The sequence below is a fragment of the Parambassis ranga genome, chromosome 16, assembly GCF_900634625.1.
Source record: "Parambassis ranga chromosome 16, fParRan2.1, whole genome shotgun sequence".
Taxonomy (NCBI): domain Eukaryota; kingdom Metazoa; phylum Chordata; class Actinopteri; family Ambassidae; genus Parambassis; species Parambassis ranga.
This window is the reverse complement of record NC_041036.1, coordinates 278,514-295,372: the sequence shown is the minus strand read 5'-3', so window position 1 is coordinate 295,372 and position 16,859 is coordinate 278,514. Positions and strand designations below refer to the sequence as shown.

At 54.2% G+C, this 16,859-nt stretch overlaps 4 protein-coding genes across 8 annotated transcripts in view; all 4 read left to right on the top strand.

Moving 5' to 3' along the window:
* LOC114448252 (lysosomal thioesterase PPT2-A-like) overlaps positions 1-1,368 on the top strand; it is a 3,992-nt gene extending 2,624 nt beyond the window's left edge. The window contains exons 4-8 of one of the 2 annotated variants that reach the window (XM_028425094.1): positions 39-146; positions 212-295; positions 361-445; positions 620-674; positions 748-1,368. In XM_028425094.1, coding sequence (XP_028280895.1) covers positions 39-146; positions 212-295; positions 361-445; positions 620-674; positions 748-891 — 476 coding nt within the window. In that variant the 3' untranslated portion in view covers positions 892-1,368. Of the gene's footprint in view, positions 147-211; positions 296-360; positions 446-619; positions 675-747 lie in introns of both variants that reach the window. The other variant, XM_028425093.1, reaches the window with a different exon arrangement.
* A 383-nt stretch (positions 1,369-1,751) lies between these two features.
* LOC114448253 (lysosomal thioesterase PPT2-A-like) lies at positions 1,752-5,236 on the top strand. Of its 2 annotated transcripts, XM_028425096.1 has the most exons (8): positions 1,752-1,985; positions 2,466-2,619; positions 3,776-3,871; positions 3,944-4,051; positions 4,117-4,200; positions 4,266-4,350; positions 4,525-4,579; positions 4,653-5,236. In XM_028425096.1, exons 1-8 carry the CDS (start codon positions 1,857-1,859, stop codon positions 4,794-4,796), a joined length of 855 nt encoding a protein of 284 aa, XP_028280897.1. In that variant the 5' UTR covers positions 1,752-1,856; the 3' UTR covers positions 4,797-5,236. The 2 variants fall into 2 exon arrangements, with proteins under 2 accessions (XP_028280897.1, XP_028280896.1); XM_028425095.1 differs by having other exon boundaries at positions 3,776-4,051.
* A 358-nt stretch (positions 5,237-5,594) lies between these two features.
* On the top strand, positions 5,595-12,084 carry LOC114448232 (uncharacterized). Of its 3 annotated transcripts, none has more exons than XM_028425064.1 (11): positions 5,595-5,779; positions 6,367-6,515; positions 6,585-7,576; positions 7,647-7,793; positions 9,063-9,140; positions 9,443-9,544; positions 9,620-9,769; positions 9,838-10,005; positions 10,824-10,928; positions 10,995-11,186; positions 11,670-12,084. In XM_028425064.1, exons 2-11 carry the CDS (start codon positions 6,386-6,388, stop codon positions 11,772-11,774), a joined length of 2,169 nt encoding a protein of 722 aa, XP_028280865.1. In that variant the 5' UTR covers positions 5,595-5,779; positions 6,367-6,385; the 3' UTR covers positions 11,775-12,084. The 3 variants fall into 3 exon arrangements, 2 of the variants coding, with proteins under 2 accessions (XP_028280865.1, XP_028280864.1); XM_028425063.1 differs by having other exon boundaries at positions 10,821-10,928; XR_003671897.1 differs by lacking the exon at positions 11,670-12,084 and having other exon boundaries at positions 9,838-10,410; positions 10,518-10,928; positions 10,995-11,031.
* Positions 12,085-12,220: 136 nt separating this feature from the next.
* On the top strand, positions 12,221-15,485 carry LOC114448316 (coiled-coil domain-containing protein 105-like). The gene is made up of 8 exons (XM_028425214.1): positions 12,221-12,635; positions 13,521-13,805; positions 13,875-13,979; positions 14,103-14,253; positions 14,454-14,620; positions 14,693-14,788; positions 15,105-15,218; positions 15,288-15,485. The coding sequence occupies exons 1-8, from the start codon at positions 12,414-12,416 to the stop codon at positions 15,483-15,485; spliced, it is 1,338 nt and encodes a 445-aa protein (XP_028281015.1). The 5' UTR covers positions 12,221-12,413.
* The last annotated feature ends 1,374 nt before the right edge of the window (positions 15,486-16,859 follow it).

The following is a 16,859-nucleotide window of genomic DNA, read 5'->3' as shown; positions in this document are numbered from 1 at the left end:
CAGTGAAGGTGAACTCACCCGGCTGTGTCCCTCCACAGACACGGACTACCTGAACCGGGTGTTTCCTGAGTGTGTGAAGAAGACGGTGTATTACTTCTGCTACAGGCGGCTCGGACAGAGAGTGTCCATCTGCGACTACTGGAACGGTGAGAACAGGAAGTGGCGTCTCTGTGCCGGTGTGTGAGCGTGACACGTGATGTCTGTGTGACAGACCCCCACCACAGATCCAGCTACCTGCAGAACAACGTCTTCCTGCCGCTGCTGAACGGGGACAGGCCTCATGAGGACATGACAGGTAGAGGACGGACGTCTGTCTGTGTGAGCGTGCTCTGTCAAACAAACACACTGTTCATTCCACAGCGTGGAGGGAAAACTTCCTGCGCATCCAGAGGCTGGTGCTGATTGGAGGACCGGACGACGGCGTCATCACCCCGTGGCAGTCCAGGTGGGTACACAGGGACACATCAGAACCCTGAGCCCTGAGCTCAGAGCCGACAGGCAGGTTTAGGGCTGTTTTCACAGCAGGTGGTGGAGGCGGTGGAGGCGGGGTGGGGACAGGAAGTGGGCCCTCAGACTGAAAGGTTTCGGGACTCTTCACCTGCTGTGTTTCCTCTTTCAGCCACTTTGGATTCTATGACAGCAGCGAGCTCGTGGTGGAAATGAGGAAGCAGGAGGTAGGCGCCGCGAGCAGGAAGCCTCCGGCTGCCTTCAGCCTTTCAGAATAAAAGCCTCCCTGTCCTCTGACAGTTTTACAGGAACGACACGTTCGGGCTGAGGACGCTGGACGCGCGCGGCGCCGTGTCCGTGTGCATCTGGCCCGAAGTGAAGCACGTGCAGTGGCACTCCAATCACAGCGTGTTCAGCAGCTGCATGGAGAAGTGGCTCACCTGAGGACGCACAACTGACACACACCCATCTGAGCCGCACAGTTAGCAGCTGTTAGCCAACAAGCTAACACTGTGAGAAGCTGTGTGAAGCATTTCAAATGTTAGCATGACTGTTGGAGCCGCGTGGCCGAGCGCTTGATGCTGATTGGCTGATTGCAGCCCTCCTGCTGTGTGCATGTTGTGTCTCAGCCAATAAAAGACGTTTGCTTCCATCTGCAGAACATTTCAAACTTATCTTACACGTTTAATCTGATCTCTGGGATCTGGTGATTTTTGTGTTTAGTGACATCACTGCCCTCTGGTGGCCATTTGTGTGACCTTCATCATCTGTGTGTTTTTCACTGTTTGTATCTTTAAACCTTGGAGCTGCGTGTTTTCTGTCCTTGTTGTGTCCTTGTTGTGGTCTCGTCTGTCCATGTCCTCCTCTGTTGTGTGTCTGTACATTTTGCCCTGATGACCTTCACACATGATTACATTATCACAGCAGTTTGTTCACTGATCACTGATCAATAAAGTTCCACTTTAATAATAATAATAATAATTGAAACCTTTATTAGTCCCACAATGGGGAAATTGCTCAAGGCAGCCCAGCAAAGAGCGCCATACACCAGTGAGTACACTGGAGGCTATGCAGGTAAAGTGTCTTGCCCAAGGACACACACCAGTGACTAGGGAGGAGTTGGGATCGAACCACCAACCTTCCGGTTACGGGACAACCCTGCTATACCGCTGCGCAATCTGCACGCTGTGTGTGTGTGTGAGTGTGTGAGTGTGTGTGTGTCAGTGAGTGTGTGTGTGTGAGAAACACGGATGTGGTTTTATACACCCACAGGAACACGCAGGCGCAGCCGCTCATAATTGGCGCAGAGCTGGCGCTCGTGCGCTCCGCACACATGCTGAGTGATCGATAATCAGTGATCGAGCGTTGAGGCCTGTGGCGCGCGCACACCTGTGCAGGTGGAGGCAGAGATGGAGGCTCCGCTGCTGCTGCTGCTGCTTGCGGCAGTGCGCGTGGACGCGTACAGACCCGTCATCATCGTGCACGGAATCTTTGACGGTCCGAAGCAGTTCAGGACGCTGTCTGCGTTCATCACAGAGGTACCGACACACGCGCCGCAGAACTGTTCACACTGAACTGTGTGTGTGTCCGTGTGTGTGTGTGTCTGTGTGTGTCCGTGTGTGTGTGTCCGTGTGTGTGTGTCTGTGTGTCTCTGTCTGTGTGTCTGTGTGTCTGTGTGTGTGTGTGTTTGTGTGTGTGTGTGTTTGTCTGTGTGTGTCTGTGTGTGTTTGTGTGTGTGTGTGTCTGTGTGTCTGTGTGTGTGTGTGTGTGTTTAGACGCCTCTTCGTCTCTTCCTTGTCTCCATTAGAACATCAGAATGTGACGGTGTGACGTCAGACCAACCCGTGGTTTATTAGCATAAAGCTACTGAAACACGTGACACATGCAGTCGAAGCTAAACAAACATTAAAACACACAGACAGAACTGTCTCTTCTTGGTGTGGACCACAGCAGGACGGCTTGTGTGGGTCCGTTGTGAGTCAGGATGATGCTCGTTGTGTTGGTCTTGTGTTGCTCAGGCCCATCCAGGCACCGAGGTGACCGTCATCAACCTGTACGACAACCTGAGCAGTCTGAAGCCTCTGTGGACGCAGGTCCAGCACTTCAGGAGGGCCGCCAGCACCGTCATGGAGGCAGCTCCGGACGGTGTCCACCTGCTCTGCTTCTCTCAAGGTGTCCTCTCACTGCACACAGAGACACAGAGACACACAGAGACAGAGACACACACAGAGACACAGAGACACAGAGACACACAGACACACAGAGAGACACAGACACACAGAGACACACAGAGAGACACACAGACACACAGAGACAAACACAGACACACACAGAGACACACAGACACATACAGAGACACACACAGAGACACACAGACACACAGAGAGACACAGACACACAGAGACACACAGACACACACAGAGACACACAGACACACACAGAGACACACACAGAGACACACAGAGAGACACAGACACACAGAGAGACACACAGACACACAGACACACACAGAGACACACAGAGAGACACACAGACACACAGAGAGACACACAGAGACAAACAGACACACACAGAGACACACAGACACGCACAGAGACACACACAGAGACACACAGACACGCAGAGACACACAGACACACAGAGAGAGACACACACAGAGACACACAGAGAGACACACACAGAGACACACAGAGAGAGACACACAGACACACACAGAGACACACACAGGGACACACACAGAGACAGACACACACAGAGACACACACAGGGACACACACAGACACACACACACAGACTTTTCTGTTCTTCTTTCGCTCTGAATCCAAACACTGAACACTGTTAGCATTATAACTGTTAGCATTATAACTGTTAGCATTATAAATGTTAGCATTATAACTGTTAGCATTATAACTGTTAGCATTATAAATGTTAGCATTATAACTGTTAGCATTATAAATGTTAGCATTATAAATGTTAGCATTATAAATGTTAGCGTTATAAATGTTAGCATTATAAATGTTAGCATTATAAATGTTAGCATTATAACTGTTAGCATTATAAATGTTAGCGTTATAAATGTTAGCATTATAAATGTTAGCATTATAAATGTTAGCATTATAACTGTTAGCATTATAAATGTTAGCATTATAAATGTTAGCATTATAACTGTTAGCATTATAAATGTTAGCATTATAAATGTTAGCATGTTGATAGATGATGATGATGATGATGATGAGGAGGAGGGGGAGGTGGACAGCTGTCCCCTCCGTCCTGTCCTGTTTCCTGGTTCTTGGACCTCAGCCTGTCTGTCTCGTCCTCTTCTCTGAAGGCGGTCTCATCTGTCGAGCTCTCCTCGCCACCACTCCGGACCACAACGTGCACACCTTCATCTCTCTGTCGTCACCGCAGGCCGGGCAGTATGGAGGTCAGAGGTCATGTGACGTTCAGGGCTTGTCCCGCAGTGAAGGTGAACTCACCCGGCTGTGTCCCTCCACAGACACGGACTACCTGAACCGGGTGTTTCCTGAGTGTGTGAAGAAGACGGTGTATTACTTCTGCTACAGGCGGCTCGGACAGAGAGTGTCCATCTGCGACTACTGGAACGGTGAGAACAGGAAGTGGCGTCTCTGTGACGGTGTGTGAGCGTGACACGTGATGTCTGTGTGACAGACCCCCACCACAGATCCAGCTACCTGCAGAACAACGTCTTCCTGCCGCTGCTGAACGGGGACAGGCCTCATGAGGACATGACAGGTAGAGGACGGACGTCTGTCTGTGTGAGCGTGCTCTGTCAAACAAACACACTGTTCATTCCACAGCGTGGAGGGAAAACTTCCTGCGCATCCAGAGGCTGGTGCTGATTGGAGGACCGGACGACGGCGTCATCACCCCGTGGCAGTCCAGGTGGGTACACAGGGACACATCAGAACCCTGAGCCCTGAGCTCAGAGCCGACAGGCAGGTTTAGGGCTGTTTTCACAGCAGGTGGTCGAGTCGGTGGAGGCGGGGTGGGGACAGGAAGTGGGCCCTCAGACTGAAAGGTTTCGGGACTCTTCACCTGCTGTGTTTCCTCTTTCAGCCACTTTGGATTCTATGACAGCAGCGAGCTCGTGGTGGAAATGAGGAAGCAGGAGGTAGGCGCCGCGAGCAGGAAGCCTCCGGCTGCCTTCAGCCTTTCAGAATAAAAGCCTCCCTGTCCTCTGACAGTTTTACAGGAACGACACGTTCGGGCTGAGGACGCTGGACGCGCGCGGCGCCGTGTCCGTGTGCATCTGGCCCGAAGTGAAGCACGTGCAGTGGCACTCCAATCACAGCGTGTTCAGCAGCTGCATGGAGAAGTGGCTCACCTGAGGACGCACAACTGACACACACCCATCTGAGCTGCACAGTTAGCAGCTGTTAGCCAACAAGCTAACACTGTGAGAAGCTGTGTGAAGCATTTCAAATGTTAGCATGACTGTTGGAGCCGCGTGGCCGAGCGCTTGATGCTGATTGGCTGATTGCAGCCCTCCTGCTGTGTGCATGTTGTGTCTCAGCCAATAAAAGACGTTTGCTTCCATCTGCAGAACATTTCAAACTTATCTTACACGTTTAATCTGATCTCTGGGATCTGGTGATTTTTGTGTTTAGTGACATCACTGCCCTCTGGTGGCCATTTGTGTGACCTTCATCATCTGTGTGTTTTTCACTGTTTGTATCTTTAAACCTTGGAGCTGCGTGTTTTCTGTCCTTGTTGTGTCCTTGTTGTGGTCTCGTCTGTCCATGTCCTCCTCTGTTTTGTGTCTGTACATTTTGCCCTGATGACCTTCACACATGATTACATTATCACAGCAGTTTGTTCACTGATCACTGATCAATAAAGTTCCACTTTAAAATCTGCACGCTGTGTGTGTGTGTGTGTGTGAGTGTGTGTGTGTGTGAGAGTGTGTGTGTGTGTGTGAGTGTCTGTGTGTGTGAGTGTGAGTGTCTGTGTGTGTGTGTGTGTGTGTGTGAGTGTCTGTGTGTGTGTGTGTGTCTGTCTGTGTGTGTGTGTGTGTCTGTCTGTGTGTGTGTGTCTCCAACATTTGATCCAACACAGACGCACAGTGAAGACACGAAGGGTTAATGCATCAGCCTGCTGCTCTTCCGCTTTAACAGGTATGACTGATGACGTCATGAGGTGACACCCACCTCCGCTCGGTGCACGCGGCGCGGCTCCGCTCTCAGATTTGCCTCCGTGGAATCTTCATCGTCCGCGTGACTTCGACCTGTGCACGCGGCCATGAAGCTTTCTTCTTCTCCCACGGACCGACTGTAAAACCCGCGAAGCCGCGTGAAGCCCGGAGGACGGAAAAGTAAGTGGACACAGGGAAGTTAGTGACGCGTCCCGTGTGTGTGTGTGTGTGTGTGTGTGTGTGTGTGTGTGTGTGTGTGTGTGTGTGTGTTGTTCGCTCCTGAAATAGGACTCAGTGGAACAGTTCACGGTGGGACACTGCCCGCGTGTCCCGCTGCTGTGAGGGCGCCGAGGCAGCAGACACGTCACAGTAAAGGCTCCATACTCCAGCTTTAGATCACAGCAGCACACTGATGAAGGCGAAGAGCTCGGGTGGAGGCTCTGACCGCCGCCGTGTTGATAGACTCCACCCAGACTCCACTCAGGCACAGAGGTGGAGCAGCTGGAGGCAGGAAGCTGAGCCTGTCAGGGCGGCCATGTTTAAAGAGTCTTACTGTGATTAAGTCGAGGTCACGGTGGTCAGAGCGCAGACAGGCTGTGACCTGGGACCTGACAGGACATGTCCCACACACAGGTCCTCCAGTGTCCCCACAGACCTCCGTGTTAAACCAGCAGGATAAGTCTCTGAGGAGTTCCTGGGTCCAGCACTGAGTCCACCTGCGCCGCAGCTCAGGGCTAACGTGTTTTCTGAATCTTTTCTCGTCACAGAGCTGAGTGTCTGTCCACGATGTCCTCCAGAGGTCAGGGTGACCTGTGCAGAGTCTGTGGCGGCGGTCTCCAGGGAAACCAGCGACGATGGCTGTTCGGAGGTCAGAACAGGAAGTCTGGCAGCGAGTCCCTGCAGAGCAGCCCCTGGGGTGAGTATGGAGGAGACCACCACAGAGGACACCTGGAAGTCCCGCTGAAACCCTCTCTGTGTCTCACAGGCAGCACGCTGTCCCTGCGCTCCTCCTCGTCCCTGTCCCAGCTGTCCCAGAGCTCGCCGGCCAAAGGCCTGGATCTGCTCGCCGTGCTGACCCACATTCTGGGGCGGGCTGTGCCGCGGGGCAGCGGGCAGGGCGAGTTCCTGTGTGGGAAGTGCGTGTGCGTCCTGGAGCGCGTGTTCAAGTTCGACTCGGTGATAGCCCGAGTGAGGGTGCTGTCGTCTGAGCGGCTGCAGAAGCTGACGCAGGAGAGGGACAAGATCCGGCAGTGGGTTCGCCAAAACTACCGGCAGAGACACCAGCAGGACCTTCAGAGGCGGGGCAGCACCAGTGAGGAGGACGGCGAGGCGGAGAAGGAGGGCTACAGGGGCATGCTGAGGGAGAACATGGCGCTGTCAGAGTACGAGTGCTGGTCCGAGAAGTGGGACACCTGTCCATACTTCATCAGGACAGGTAAGAGGTGCAGGAAGGGCAAAGGCTGCGAGGGCTGCGATTCCCTGCGGGTGTCTGACTCGGATTACGAGTCCGTCTGCGGGGTTCCTCGCCACTTGCCTTTCGGGCCCTTCTCGCCGCTGTCACGGGACAAATCCCGCAGTATGCCCCTCCACTGGCAGAGGGCGCCGTCGCTCAGCTCCAGCCCGGCCTCGCTGGCAGGTTCCAGTCTGTCTCTGCGAGCGTCCTCCCGCACCGAGTCCATTCGGTCTCTGGACTCCTTGGATGGCGCCGACCCGTTTGATTCGCCGAGGGATCAGTCTGTCCATTTTGTGCTGAAGGAGCTGAGGAGCGTCGAAGGGAAGCTGCTCAGCTCGCCAGCAGGGAGCCGGATCCCCGTGCTGGGCAGGAAGGACAGAAGACACACAGGAAACACTGGAGGAAGGGTGTCACCCATGGTGACCAGGACCCTGGACTTCAGGGATGTAGAGAACGGAGGGGAGGAAGAGGACGAGGAAGTCCTCACAGAGCTGGGAGACGAGTTCAGGCTGCTTCATCCAGAGGTGAGTGTCTGCGGCGTGTTAGCTGCTGATGGGACGCCCAGCTTCACCAGCATGTCCTCTGTCCTTTCAGAGCACGGCCGCCCGACTTCAACACGCCATCAGGCACCTGCGAGGACAGCTGGACCAGGCTGCCTCTCGCACCAGATCCCCGGAGGCCGAGCTGAAGCATGGGCGGAGCCAAACTGCTGAGGTCAACGGATCAGCTGACTGGACTCTGGTAAGTTTGACACAGTTACACATTAACCCCGATCAACAACACTGATGATCCAGGCAGACAGGGGAGCCGGACTCTGGACTTATGGTCCTCCAGAGGATCACATGACCTACATGTCCCTGAATCTAAAACTAGAGTTAAGACCCTCTAAACATAAAGAGTCCACTCCAACCAGACTCAGTACAAACAGAAAGTCCTGTCCTCCTCAGCAGGACGCCATGATGGAGTTACATGACCAACACTCAGAGAGTCTCTGTCTGACCTGCAGCTTCCTGCAGCTGATCTCTGTCTGAATACCTGAGAGATTCTGCACACACACACACAGACACACACACACACACACACACTGCCTGCAGACACACTCACACACACACTCTGACTGGTCATGTGACAGGAGGGAGGAGCTGTGTAAGGCTGTGTTTTGTAGACAGCCTGTTAGAGCTCAGGGAGTCAGCTGTGCACAGGTTTGATTGAATGAAGACCTCAGAGTGAATCTGAGGATCGAGAAGCAGGAGCTCCAAGAGCTGCTGTAACCCTCATGAGACGCTGAGACCTCCTCCAACCACTCTGCACCAACACAGGTCCAAGCTCAGAGCAGCCGATGGACTCAAGACAGGAAAAACAAGAAGAAGAAGAAGAAGAAGAACAGGCCCAGGCACATGTTTAAACACCTCCACTCAGCTGTGAGAGCCTGACTGAGCACACACCCAGGGGAGTGTGTGTGTGAGAGAGAGAGAGAGTGTGTGTGTGTGAGAGTGTGTGTGTGTGTGAGAGAGAGAGTGTGTGTGTGTGTGAGAGAGAGTGTGTGTGTGTGTGTGAGAGAGAGAGTGTGTGTGTGTGTGTGTGAGAGAGAGAGTGTGTGTGTGAGAGTGTGTGTGTGTGTGAGAGAGAGAGTGTGTGTGTGTGAGAGAGAGAGTGTGTGTGTGTGAGAGAGAGAGTGTGTGTGTGTGAGAGAGAGAGAGAGGGAGCAGGGTGTGTGTGTGTGTGTGTGACCCGTCAGCAGTCTTTATTGATCTGGAGGTTCTGCTGAGCCTGGTTCTGTGCCAGCAGTGTGATGTTCTCTGATCCATGGACGTTCAGCTGACAGGACAGAAACTGCAGTTCCTCCAGCGTCCAGTAGAGTTCAGCAGAGGGTGCTCAGACAGGGTGTGGACTTGTTTTCTTAGTTTACTCGGAGTCATCGGTTTTTGTGGCGCAACACACCTCATGTTGGCCTGAGTGTAACCATGGCAACCTGACGTCTGCACAGCTCACAGTGCGCTTCTCTCTCAGCTGATCCAGGGCGAGGGCGGCGCCCCCCTGCTGCAGAGCCTGGGTGTCTCCCTGCACAGCCGGGAGCGTCTGATCCAGGTGGGTGAGGCGGCTCTAAACACTGCTCACTGTGTGAACCTCCTGTCCCACAGGGGGCGCTCTCAGCCCAGAATGAATTGATCTAATGTGAAGTTGATGAGGTAAAACTTTAGTGTTAAATCCCATTTTACATCGGTTGAAATAAAAACCCACTGCTGTTCATTCAGGCTCTGCAGAGCGCCCCCTACAGGACCTGTGGACAGGCTGCTGTCTTAAGGCGATGCAGCAGCTCTGATGTTAAAGTGGCGTCCAGCTCTCAGTGTCCACACAGTGGACGTGTTTGGTGTGTGTGTGTCTTCCAGGAGTGTGTCGCTCTCATCAGGAGGCTGTGTGTGGAGGAGGCAGGCGCAGAGCTGGCCGACAAGCTGACGGAGAATCTGAAGGAAGTTCTGTCTGACAACAAGGTTAGCGCTGCGTGTGACGGCAGGCCTGAAGCTCCGCCCACTCAGGTTAAAGGCTATCTGTTCTCTGACGTGCAGGCCGCTCTGGAGACTTTGAGGTCAGAGCTGATGGAGAAAGAGAAGGACACAGAGAGAGAGGTGGAGGCGCTGAGGAAGGCTGGGCGGGACAGAGAGCGAGACCTGGACACACTCAACGCCGTGCTGCAGTGCAACCAGGACGTCATCAACGTGAGGGCGCGTTCACATCAGGCTCGTGGTTTCGGTGCAGAGTCGGTACACCTGCTTTCTGTCTGCAGGACCTGCGAGTGGCTCTGACGGAGAAGGAGCAGCTGCTGAGGGAGGTGGAGAAAGAGAGGGAGGTGTGGAGGAGGCGGGATGGCGCCCTCACCGCAGTCCTTCAGGAGAAGGAGGCTCTGATCCACTCCTTGAAGGAGCAGCAGGCCGTGGGTCAGAAACACACCGAGGTAAGACACGGGCAGGGTCCTGATGGCCTGATGTGTCCCCAACAGGGACCCTTAGATTGACTGCTTCGACCAATAAGGTCTGATCTTCACGAGTCAGACTGCAGCTGCTGGAACGGCCAATGAGAGCGAGCGGACACGACCATGGCAGCAACCAAAACGCACAACACAACAGGACCAGAGGACGCTGGACGAAGAGAGACTGACTGTCTTCAGTGTCTCACAGACAGGTCCCACTGCCCGTCCTCTGTCCTCCATGTTTGTTTTTCTTGGAGTGTGAGCTCCTGTGTCTGTGTGCTGTTGTTGTGTGTCTCACAGTCGGTGTGTGTTCAGCATGTCCTGGTGTGGAGAGGCTCTCAGAGTCCCAGTGAGGGGCTGAGGCCTGCCCTGACCCAGCTGAGCCACAGGGTGGAGAGGCTTTCAGAGTCACAGTGAGGGCCTGAGGCCTGCCCTGACCCACAGGGTGGAGAGACTCTCAGAGTCCCAGTGAGGGCCTGAGGCCTGCCCTGACCCAGCTGAGCCACAGGGTGGAGAGGCTCTCAGTCCCAGCTCCTCGTCCAGTGCTGAGACCTTTGTTTTGTGTGCTCTGATTGTGCGATGTGCAGCTGGAACACACCCTTGCTCCGCCCGTGTGTCAGTGTTTACACAGCAGGTGTGTCCTGTAGTGAGAGCAGCTCCTTTCAGTCAGTGAGGAGCCCTGACGAGCCGTTTTAACCCTTTCCTTTCCTCTCTGAGTCGCCTCCCCTCTGGCCTCCGCTCAGGTTTGGTCAGTAAACAGAAAACGTCCTCCAGCCCTCTCTGACTCTGTGATTGGTTAGCAGGCTGCAGGGGGCGGGGCGCAGGGCCAGGAGGATTACAGCGCCACCTTGTGCCAGGAGGTCACCAAACTGAGCACGGCCCTGCAGGAGTACCAGGACGTGGTGCAGGTGGGTGCAGCTGGGTGAAGGTTCAGACGAGTGGACAGCTTTTATATGTTTGTTTTATCCCCTCAGAGTCAGCAGGAGGCGCACCGTCACACCGTGTCCGCTCTGACGCAGCAGCTGCAGGACGCTCAGCAGCAGCTGAGGGACAGAGAGAGGGAGAAGAGGGAGTCTGACAGAGCCCGGCAGACCGACAGGGAGGACAGGGACAGAGAGGAGAGGACACTGAGGGACAGGCTGCAGAGGAGGGACACACTCATCCAGGTAAACTGAGGAGCTGCTGCAGTGCACCCTGAATCACTGCAATCACCTGACTCTGAACTTTATGATGGTCCTTGAATGCATCATGGAAAAATGTAACTTTCAATGATTCTGTAAAAAAGACTGAAGTCTCTGTTCTCTGGTGCACGAAGAGTCTTTGATAAGGACACACCGTTCAAAGCTGCTGGTCCTTAAACGCATCGCTCCTCTTAGCTTAACAATCAAGGGCCCACATGTGGACAGCAGCTGTCTGATCTGAGTCCACTGTCATGGACAGGCACGCAGACCGTCGGATTAAAGCGTAGGAGGCTCCATCTGGTGGTGTGTTAGGGTACTACAGCAGATCTGCACCATGGTGCCTCAGAGTTAAACCAGAATAACAGTTAAATAAAACGGCAGCAGCTCAACAGCAGAGATTTACAAAACGTTATTTTCCCACTAACCCAGAGGTTATTGATCTGGATGATTTAATGTTCCTCCATGCAGCAGATCCTGCTGGACGCTGAGCAGCGGGACCACCTGTTCAGAGAGCTGCAGCAGAACCTGCAGAACAGACGGGACACGGGGACGGCCGGCAAACACGCACTGTGATGGATGGACGGCGAGGACGCACGTGCACCGCCACGTGTCTGCAGTCGGCTGAAGGATGGGTGGATGTTTGAGGCGGAGCTCCTTGAAGCTGGATGTAGATAGAAATCAGCTGATGACTGTATGTAGGTGGTGATGAGGGTGGGGGTCAGGCGGGGATGACGGAGCGGGACCATGTATTCTTCAGTTTGTCTTTTTTGCCTGTTGGCGTCAGCAGGGTAACCTCGCTGGTTTTAAGTGTTTTTAATGTTTCATGTGTCGTCAGTCTGGGACTTCTTCTTCTTTTAGAGATTAAACACTGATCCACATCACACACACGCTGGTCTGTCTGTTTGTCTGGTGGACAGCGCACTCTTTGTACTACAGTACCCATGAGCCTTTGCTGCTGTGGCTATGGAGAGGATGCATTTAAGGAGAACAGTGTGAAGCCTTGTGGTTGGGTGAGATGCTGAGAGCATCCTGGGAGTTGTAGTGAACTCCTGAGAGGTTTTATGTCTTTAAGGTCACGCTTGTTGTCACTGACCAATCACCAAGCAGCTGAGAGTCTCGGGTTACCTCCGGAAGTGTTGCCATGGAGACGGCACCTTACTCAAACTTCTTTGGTCACAGCAGTGTGGAACAGTGTAGAAACTTTGTGGAGGGATGCAGGTCCAGTCCGTGCCCCTCGGTTCTGTCACCATCGGGCCGCCGTCTTGGCGCGACGGCACGGTTCGTGCCATCCGGCGCGCGGAGCGCCTGGTCCGGGACACACGGGCCGGGCGGTGCGCGGATGGAAGCAGGCCCCGGAGCTGCGGCGCCGCGGGGACAGCGCAGGATAAGAGCACAGCCGCAGAGACGCGGAGGCCTCAGACCGCCGCGGTGACGGTGAGAGACCTGCAGAGTGAGCTCCGACTACAGAGCAGCTAAACATCACCATGATTCAGACCCTGAAGGGTTAATGGTCCTTGAATGCATCATGTGGTGAAATGTCAAATATTCTAGACTTAAAATATATAAATATAAATAAATATATAAATAAAATGACACGAATTCAAGTGTGTGTGTGTGTGTCTGTGCGTGTGTGTGTCTGTGCGTGTGTGTGTCTGTGTGTGTGTGTCTCTGTGTGTGTGTCTGTGTGTGTCTCTGTGTGTGTGTGTCTCTGTGTGTGTGTGTGTGTGTGTGTGTATGTGTGTCTGTGTGTGTCTCTGTGTGTGTGTGCGTGTGTGTGTCTGTGTCTGTGTGTGTGTGTCTGTGCGTGTGTGTGGCTCGGTGTGTGTGTGTCTGTGTGTGTGTCTCGGTGTGTGTGTGTCTCTGTGTGTGTGTGTGTGTCTGTGTGTGTGTCTGTGTGTGTGTGTCTCGGTGTGTGTGTGTGTCTGTGTGTCTCGGTGTCTCGGTGTGTGTCTCGGTGTGTGTGTGTGTCTCGGTGTGTGTGTGTGTGTGTGTGTGTGTCTGTGTGTGTGTCTCGGTGTGTGTGTGTCTCTGTGTGTCTGTATGTGTGTGTCTCGGTGTGTGTGTGTGTCTCGGTGTCTCTGTGTGTGTCTGTGTGTGTCTCTGTGTGTGTCTCGGTGTGTGTGTCTGTGTCTCTGTGTGTGTGTCTCGGTGTGTGTGTGTCTCTGTGTGTGTCTCTGTGTGTGTGTCTCTGTGTGTGTGTCTCTGTGTGTGTCTGTGTGTGTGTTTGTGTGTCTCTGTGTGTGTGTCTCTGTGTGTGTCTCTGTGTGTGTGTGGGACCAATCAGAGCACACAGACACGTGTCTAACTTCTGTCTCTCAGGTTCCCTCTCCGTCCCAGAGGACGGCTCTGGCCCCCTTCCCTCCCACCAGCTTGCGTGAGCAGTGCGCCGCCGCCAGCATCAGCGTTGCCGGTGAGTACATGCGGAGGGCTCGGGAGGTGGAGGTCCAGCTGCGGCGGCAGGCCGCTGCGGTGACCGAGGAGGGCGTGAAGCTGGAGAGGGAGCGAGGTCACCTCGAGAGGATGCTGCGCAGCCTCAGGACCAATCTGACCATCAACAGGAGGAGCTCAGAGGGGCGGAGCCTGCGGCCGCACGCGGCTGAGACGGTGTGTGTGTGAGCAGGAGAAACCACAGCTGTGAGGGGGGTGTTCACTGACCGCTCTGCTCTGCTGCAGGAGAGGGACGGGGCGGATTACCTGCTGCTGTGTGAGAGGAGGGAGCTGGCCGAGCTGAAACAGGATCTGGAGGGGACGCTGAGGGACACCCTGACCCAGCTGCAGGTGAGTCCCAGCCTCACCATGGTTCCCCCTCAGTGCTCTGAGCTGGAGGACAGCCAGTCCTCATGACCCTCCACCAGCTGAATGTTCCTTTAAGGTCCTCGGTGTCCTGTGCCTGACCTCCAGGTCCTGGGGGAGAGCAGCAGACGGCTGCTGGACTGTGCCAGAGAGCGGGCTCGAGTCCTGGAGCTGCTGCCTCACACGGCCTCTGCTGGAGGACCGGGCGGTGCTGCACTGACCGCCACCAACACAGACCCCCTCAGCCCCTTCACACCAGGTACACTGATCAGGACCAGCAGAGACAAACAGTTTAAACTGAAGCCAGCGCGGTACAGTTAAGGCTACATGCTGAACGTTTGTCTCCCCCTGCTGGCAGCAGCAGTAGTTGCCACAGAGGGAATAGAGACCCAGCAGAGGACGGTTTGTGGTGGCGGTCTGCAGCTGTGGCTGCTCTAACGTGCCTGTTATTTGCTGCAGAGTGTAAACAGGTCTTAGACTCGTCCTCCCTGATGCTCAAACAGTCGCAGCTGCTGAGAGACGACATCAGACGGAGGCTCAGCAGCGCCGCCAGCAGGCAGGGCGCCGCCCACCGCTCCGTCAATGAGGGCCTGGTGAAGAAGATCGCAGAGACGGTCACTCTGCAGGTGAACACGGAGCTGGTGGTTCCACCGTCTTTGACTTCAGAGAAACAAAAACATCTTTTGTGACTTTTGCAGCAACGCCTGACCGTGACGTCCGCCGCCGCCCGGCAGGCCGTGTCCCGCAAGCAGAGGGAAATAAACTGCATCCGCCAGAGCCACGGCCGAGCGCAGGTCAGGGGTTATCTCAGTGGAAGACTGTTGTTGTTCCACTGGGACACACTGGTGGCTGCTGCTCCTGCCTCTTCTCTGGGTTCAGTGCAGACTAGATGCTACATTGACTCACTACTCCATCTAGTGGTCTACACGTGTAGTTCGAGCTAGCAGTTTAGCATGCTATCGTCGCTGGATGTTTGGAGTCAGTTGGTTTCAAAGAGTTTTGTTTCTGCTGTAAAATTTGAAGAGGGACGGACTCACTGTTGGAGCCAGCCCTCTAGTGGACACTGCAGGATTTGAAGCCCATTCATTTGGACTGTTCTTCTGTTTGCAGGGTCCAGAGTACAGCGGGGACATTCTGTCCCGGGAGAAGCTGGACAGGCCTGTGGTGCAGGTCTATCAGAGACACCCAGGGACGCAGTTACCTGAGGCGGCTCAGCTCATTCAGGTGAGCACGGCAGGTTGCTTCTCTAGGTGTTGGGGTGGCGTCTGACAGGGTTCCCTGTGCGTCTCTCAGGGCAGCGGCGTGCTGCGGCGCTGTCTGAAGTCCTCTGAGGGCGAGCTGGCCAAGCTGCAGCGGGTCTACCTGCAGCTGCTGGACGACCTGCATGCCAAGGCGGCAGCAGCCCGGGTGGACTCGGGCGTCGTCCGCATGAGGCGCCAGCAGGTGGACAGGCGAGCCGTGCCCTCCTTCCTCCAGCAGGGGGCACGCTGAGGCAGCCCTCTGTGCTTTGTGTGCAGATGATGTGACATGTGACATGAATAAAGTTTGACAGTGTGTGTCGCCTCCAGCTGTTTGTGCTCATGCTAGTTATGAAGTTACACTTCAGTGTCACATCATGTTTGACATGTCCAGCATGTCCTGTCAGCTGCCTGACCTCAGTCTGCGGCCATGTCGTGACCCTCACTGCTCCCCCTGCTGGACGCCCCGGCTCCCTGACATCCAGCCCCCTTCACAACCCCCAGACTCAGCGGATGGTGCTGACAGCATCTGTCCTGCAAACACAGTCCAGGTTCAAATATGTCTCAGCCTCAATTTGTCCTGCACTATTAAGAGCTGACCACAGGAGGGCGCCTGGCACACACACACACACACACACACACACACTCGGTGGTTTCCAAGGCCAGGAAAAAAAGGTTCTGTTTTCCGGTATTTTTAGTGTGTTTGTGAGAGAGTGTGTGTGTGTGTGTGTGTGTTTGTGTGTGTGTGTCTGTGTCTGTGTCTGTGTGTGTGTCTGTTTATGTGTGTGTCTGTGTGTGTCTGTTTATGTGTGTGTGTCTGTTTATGTGTGTGTGTGTCTGTGTTTTTTGTGTGTGTGTGTCTGTGTGTGTCTGTGTGTGTGCGTTTGTTTATGTGTGTGTGTGTGTCTGTTTATGTGTGTGTCTGTGTGTGTGCGTTTGTTTATGTGTGTGTGTGTCTGTTTATGTGTGTGTGTCTGTGTGTTTGTCTGTGTGTGTCTGTGTGTGAGAGAGAGTGTGTGTGTGTGTGTGTTTGTTTGTTTATGTGTGTGTGTGTCTGTTTTTGTGTGTGTCTGTGTGTTTGTGTGTGTGTGTTTGTGTGTGTGTGTCTGTGTGTGTGTTTGTTTATGTGTGTGTGTGTCTGTTTATGTGTGTCTGTGTGTGTCTGTGTTTGTGTGTGTGTGTGTCTGTGTGTTTGTTTGTTTGTGTGTGTCTGTGTGTGAGAGAGAGTGTCTGTGTGTGTCTGTGTGTGTGTTTGTTTATGTGTGTGTGTGTCTGTTTATGTGTGTCTGTGTGTGTTTGTTTGTTTGTGTGTGTGTTTGTGTGTGTGTCTGTGTGTCTGTGTTTTTTGTGTGTTTGTGTGTGTGTCTGTGTGTGTGTGTGGTGAGTACTGCCATGTTGTTGGGTCATGTCAGCGGAGCTCCTCTGGTTCTGCTCGGCTGTTCGTGGGCTGAGTGTGAGCAGAGCTCTTCAGTGGACCTGCAGAGGAAGCCGGCTCTTTGAGGAGGGTCGGTTCTGGTCCGGCTGTGATCTGATGAGTCCGTGCGGCACAGAGGAACATCTGTGTGTGACGGACACATAGAGTCAGAGTGTGTAGAAGGGACAGACGTGCAGTAAACCTGCGTCCTGT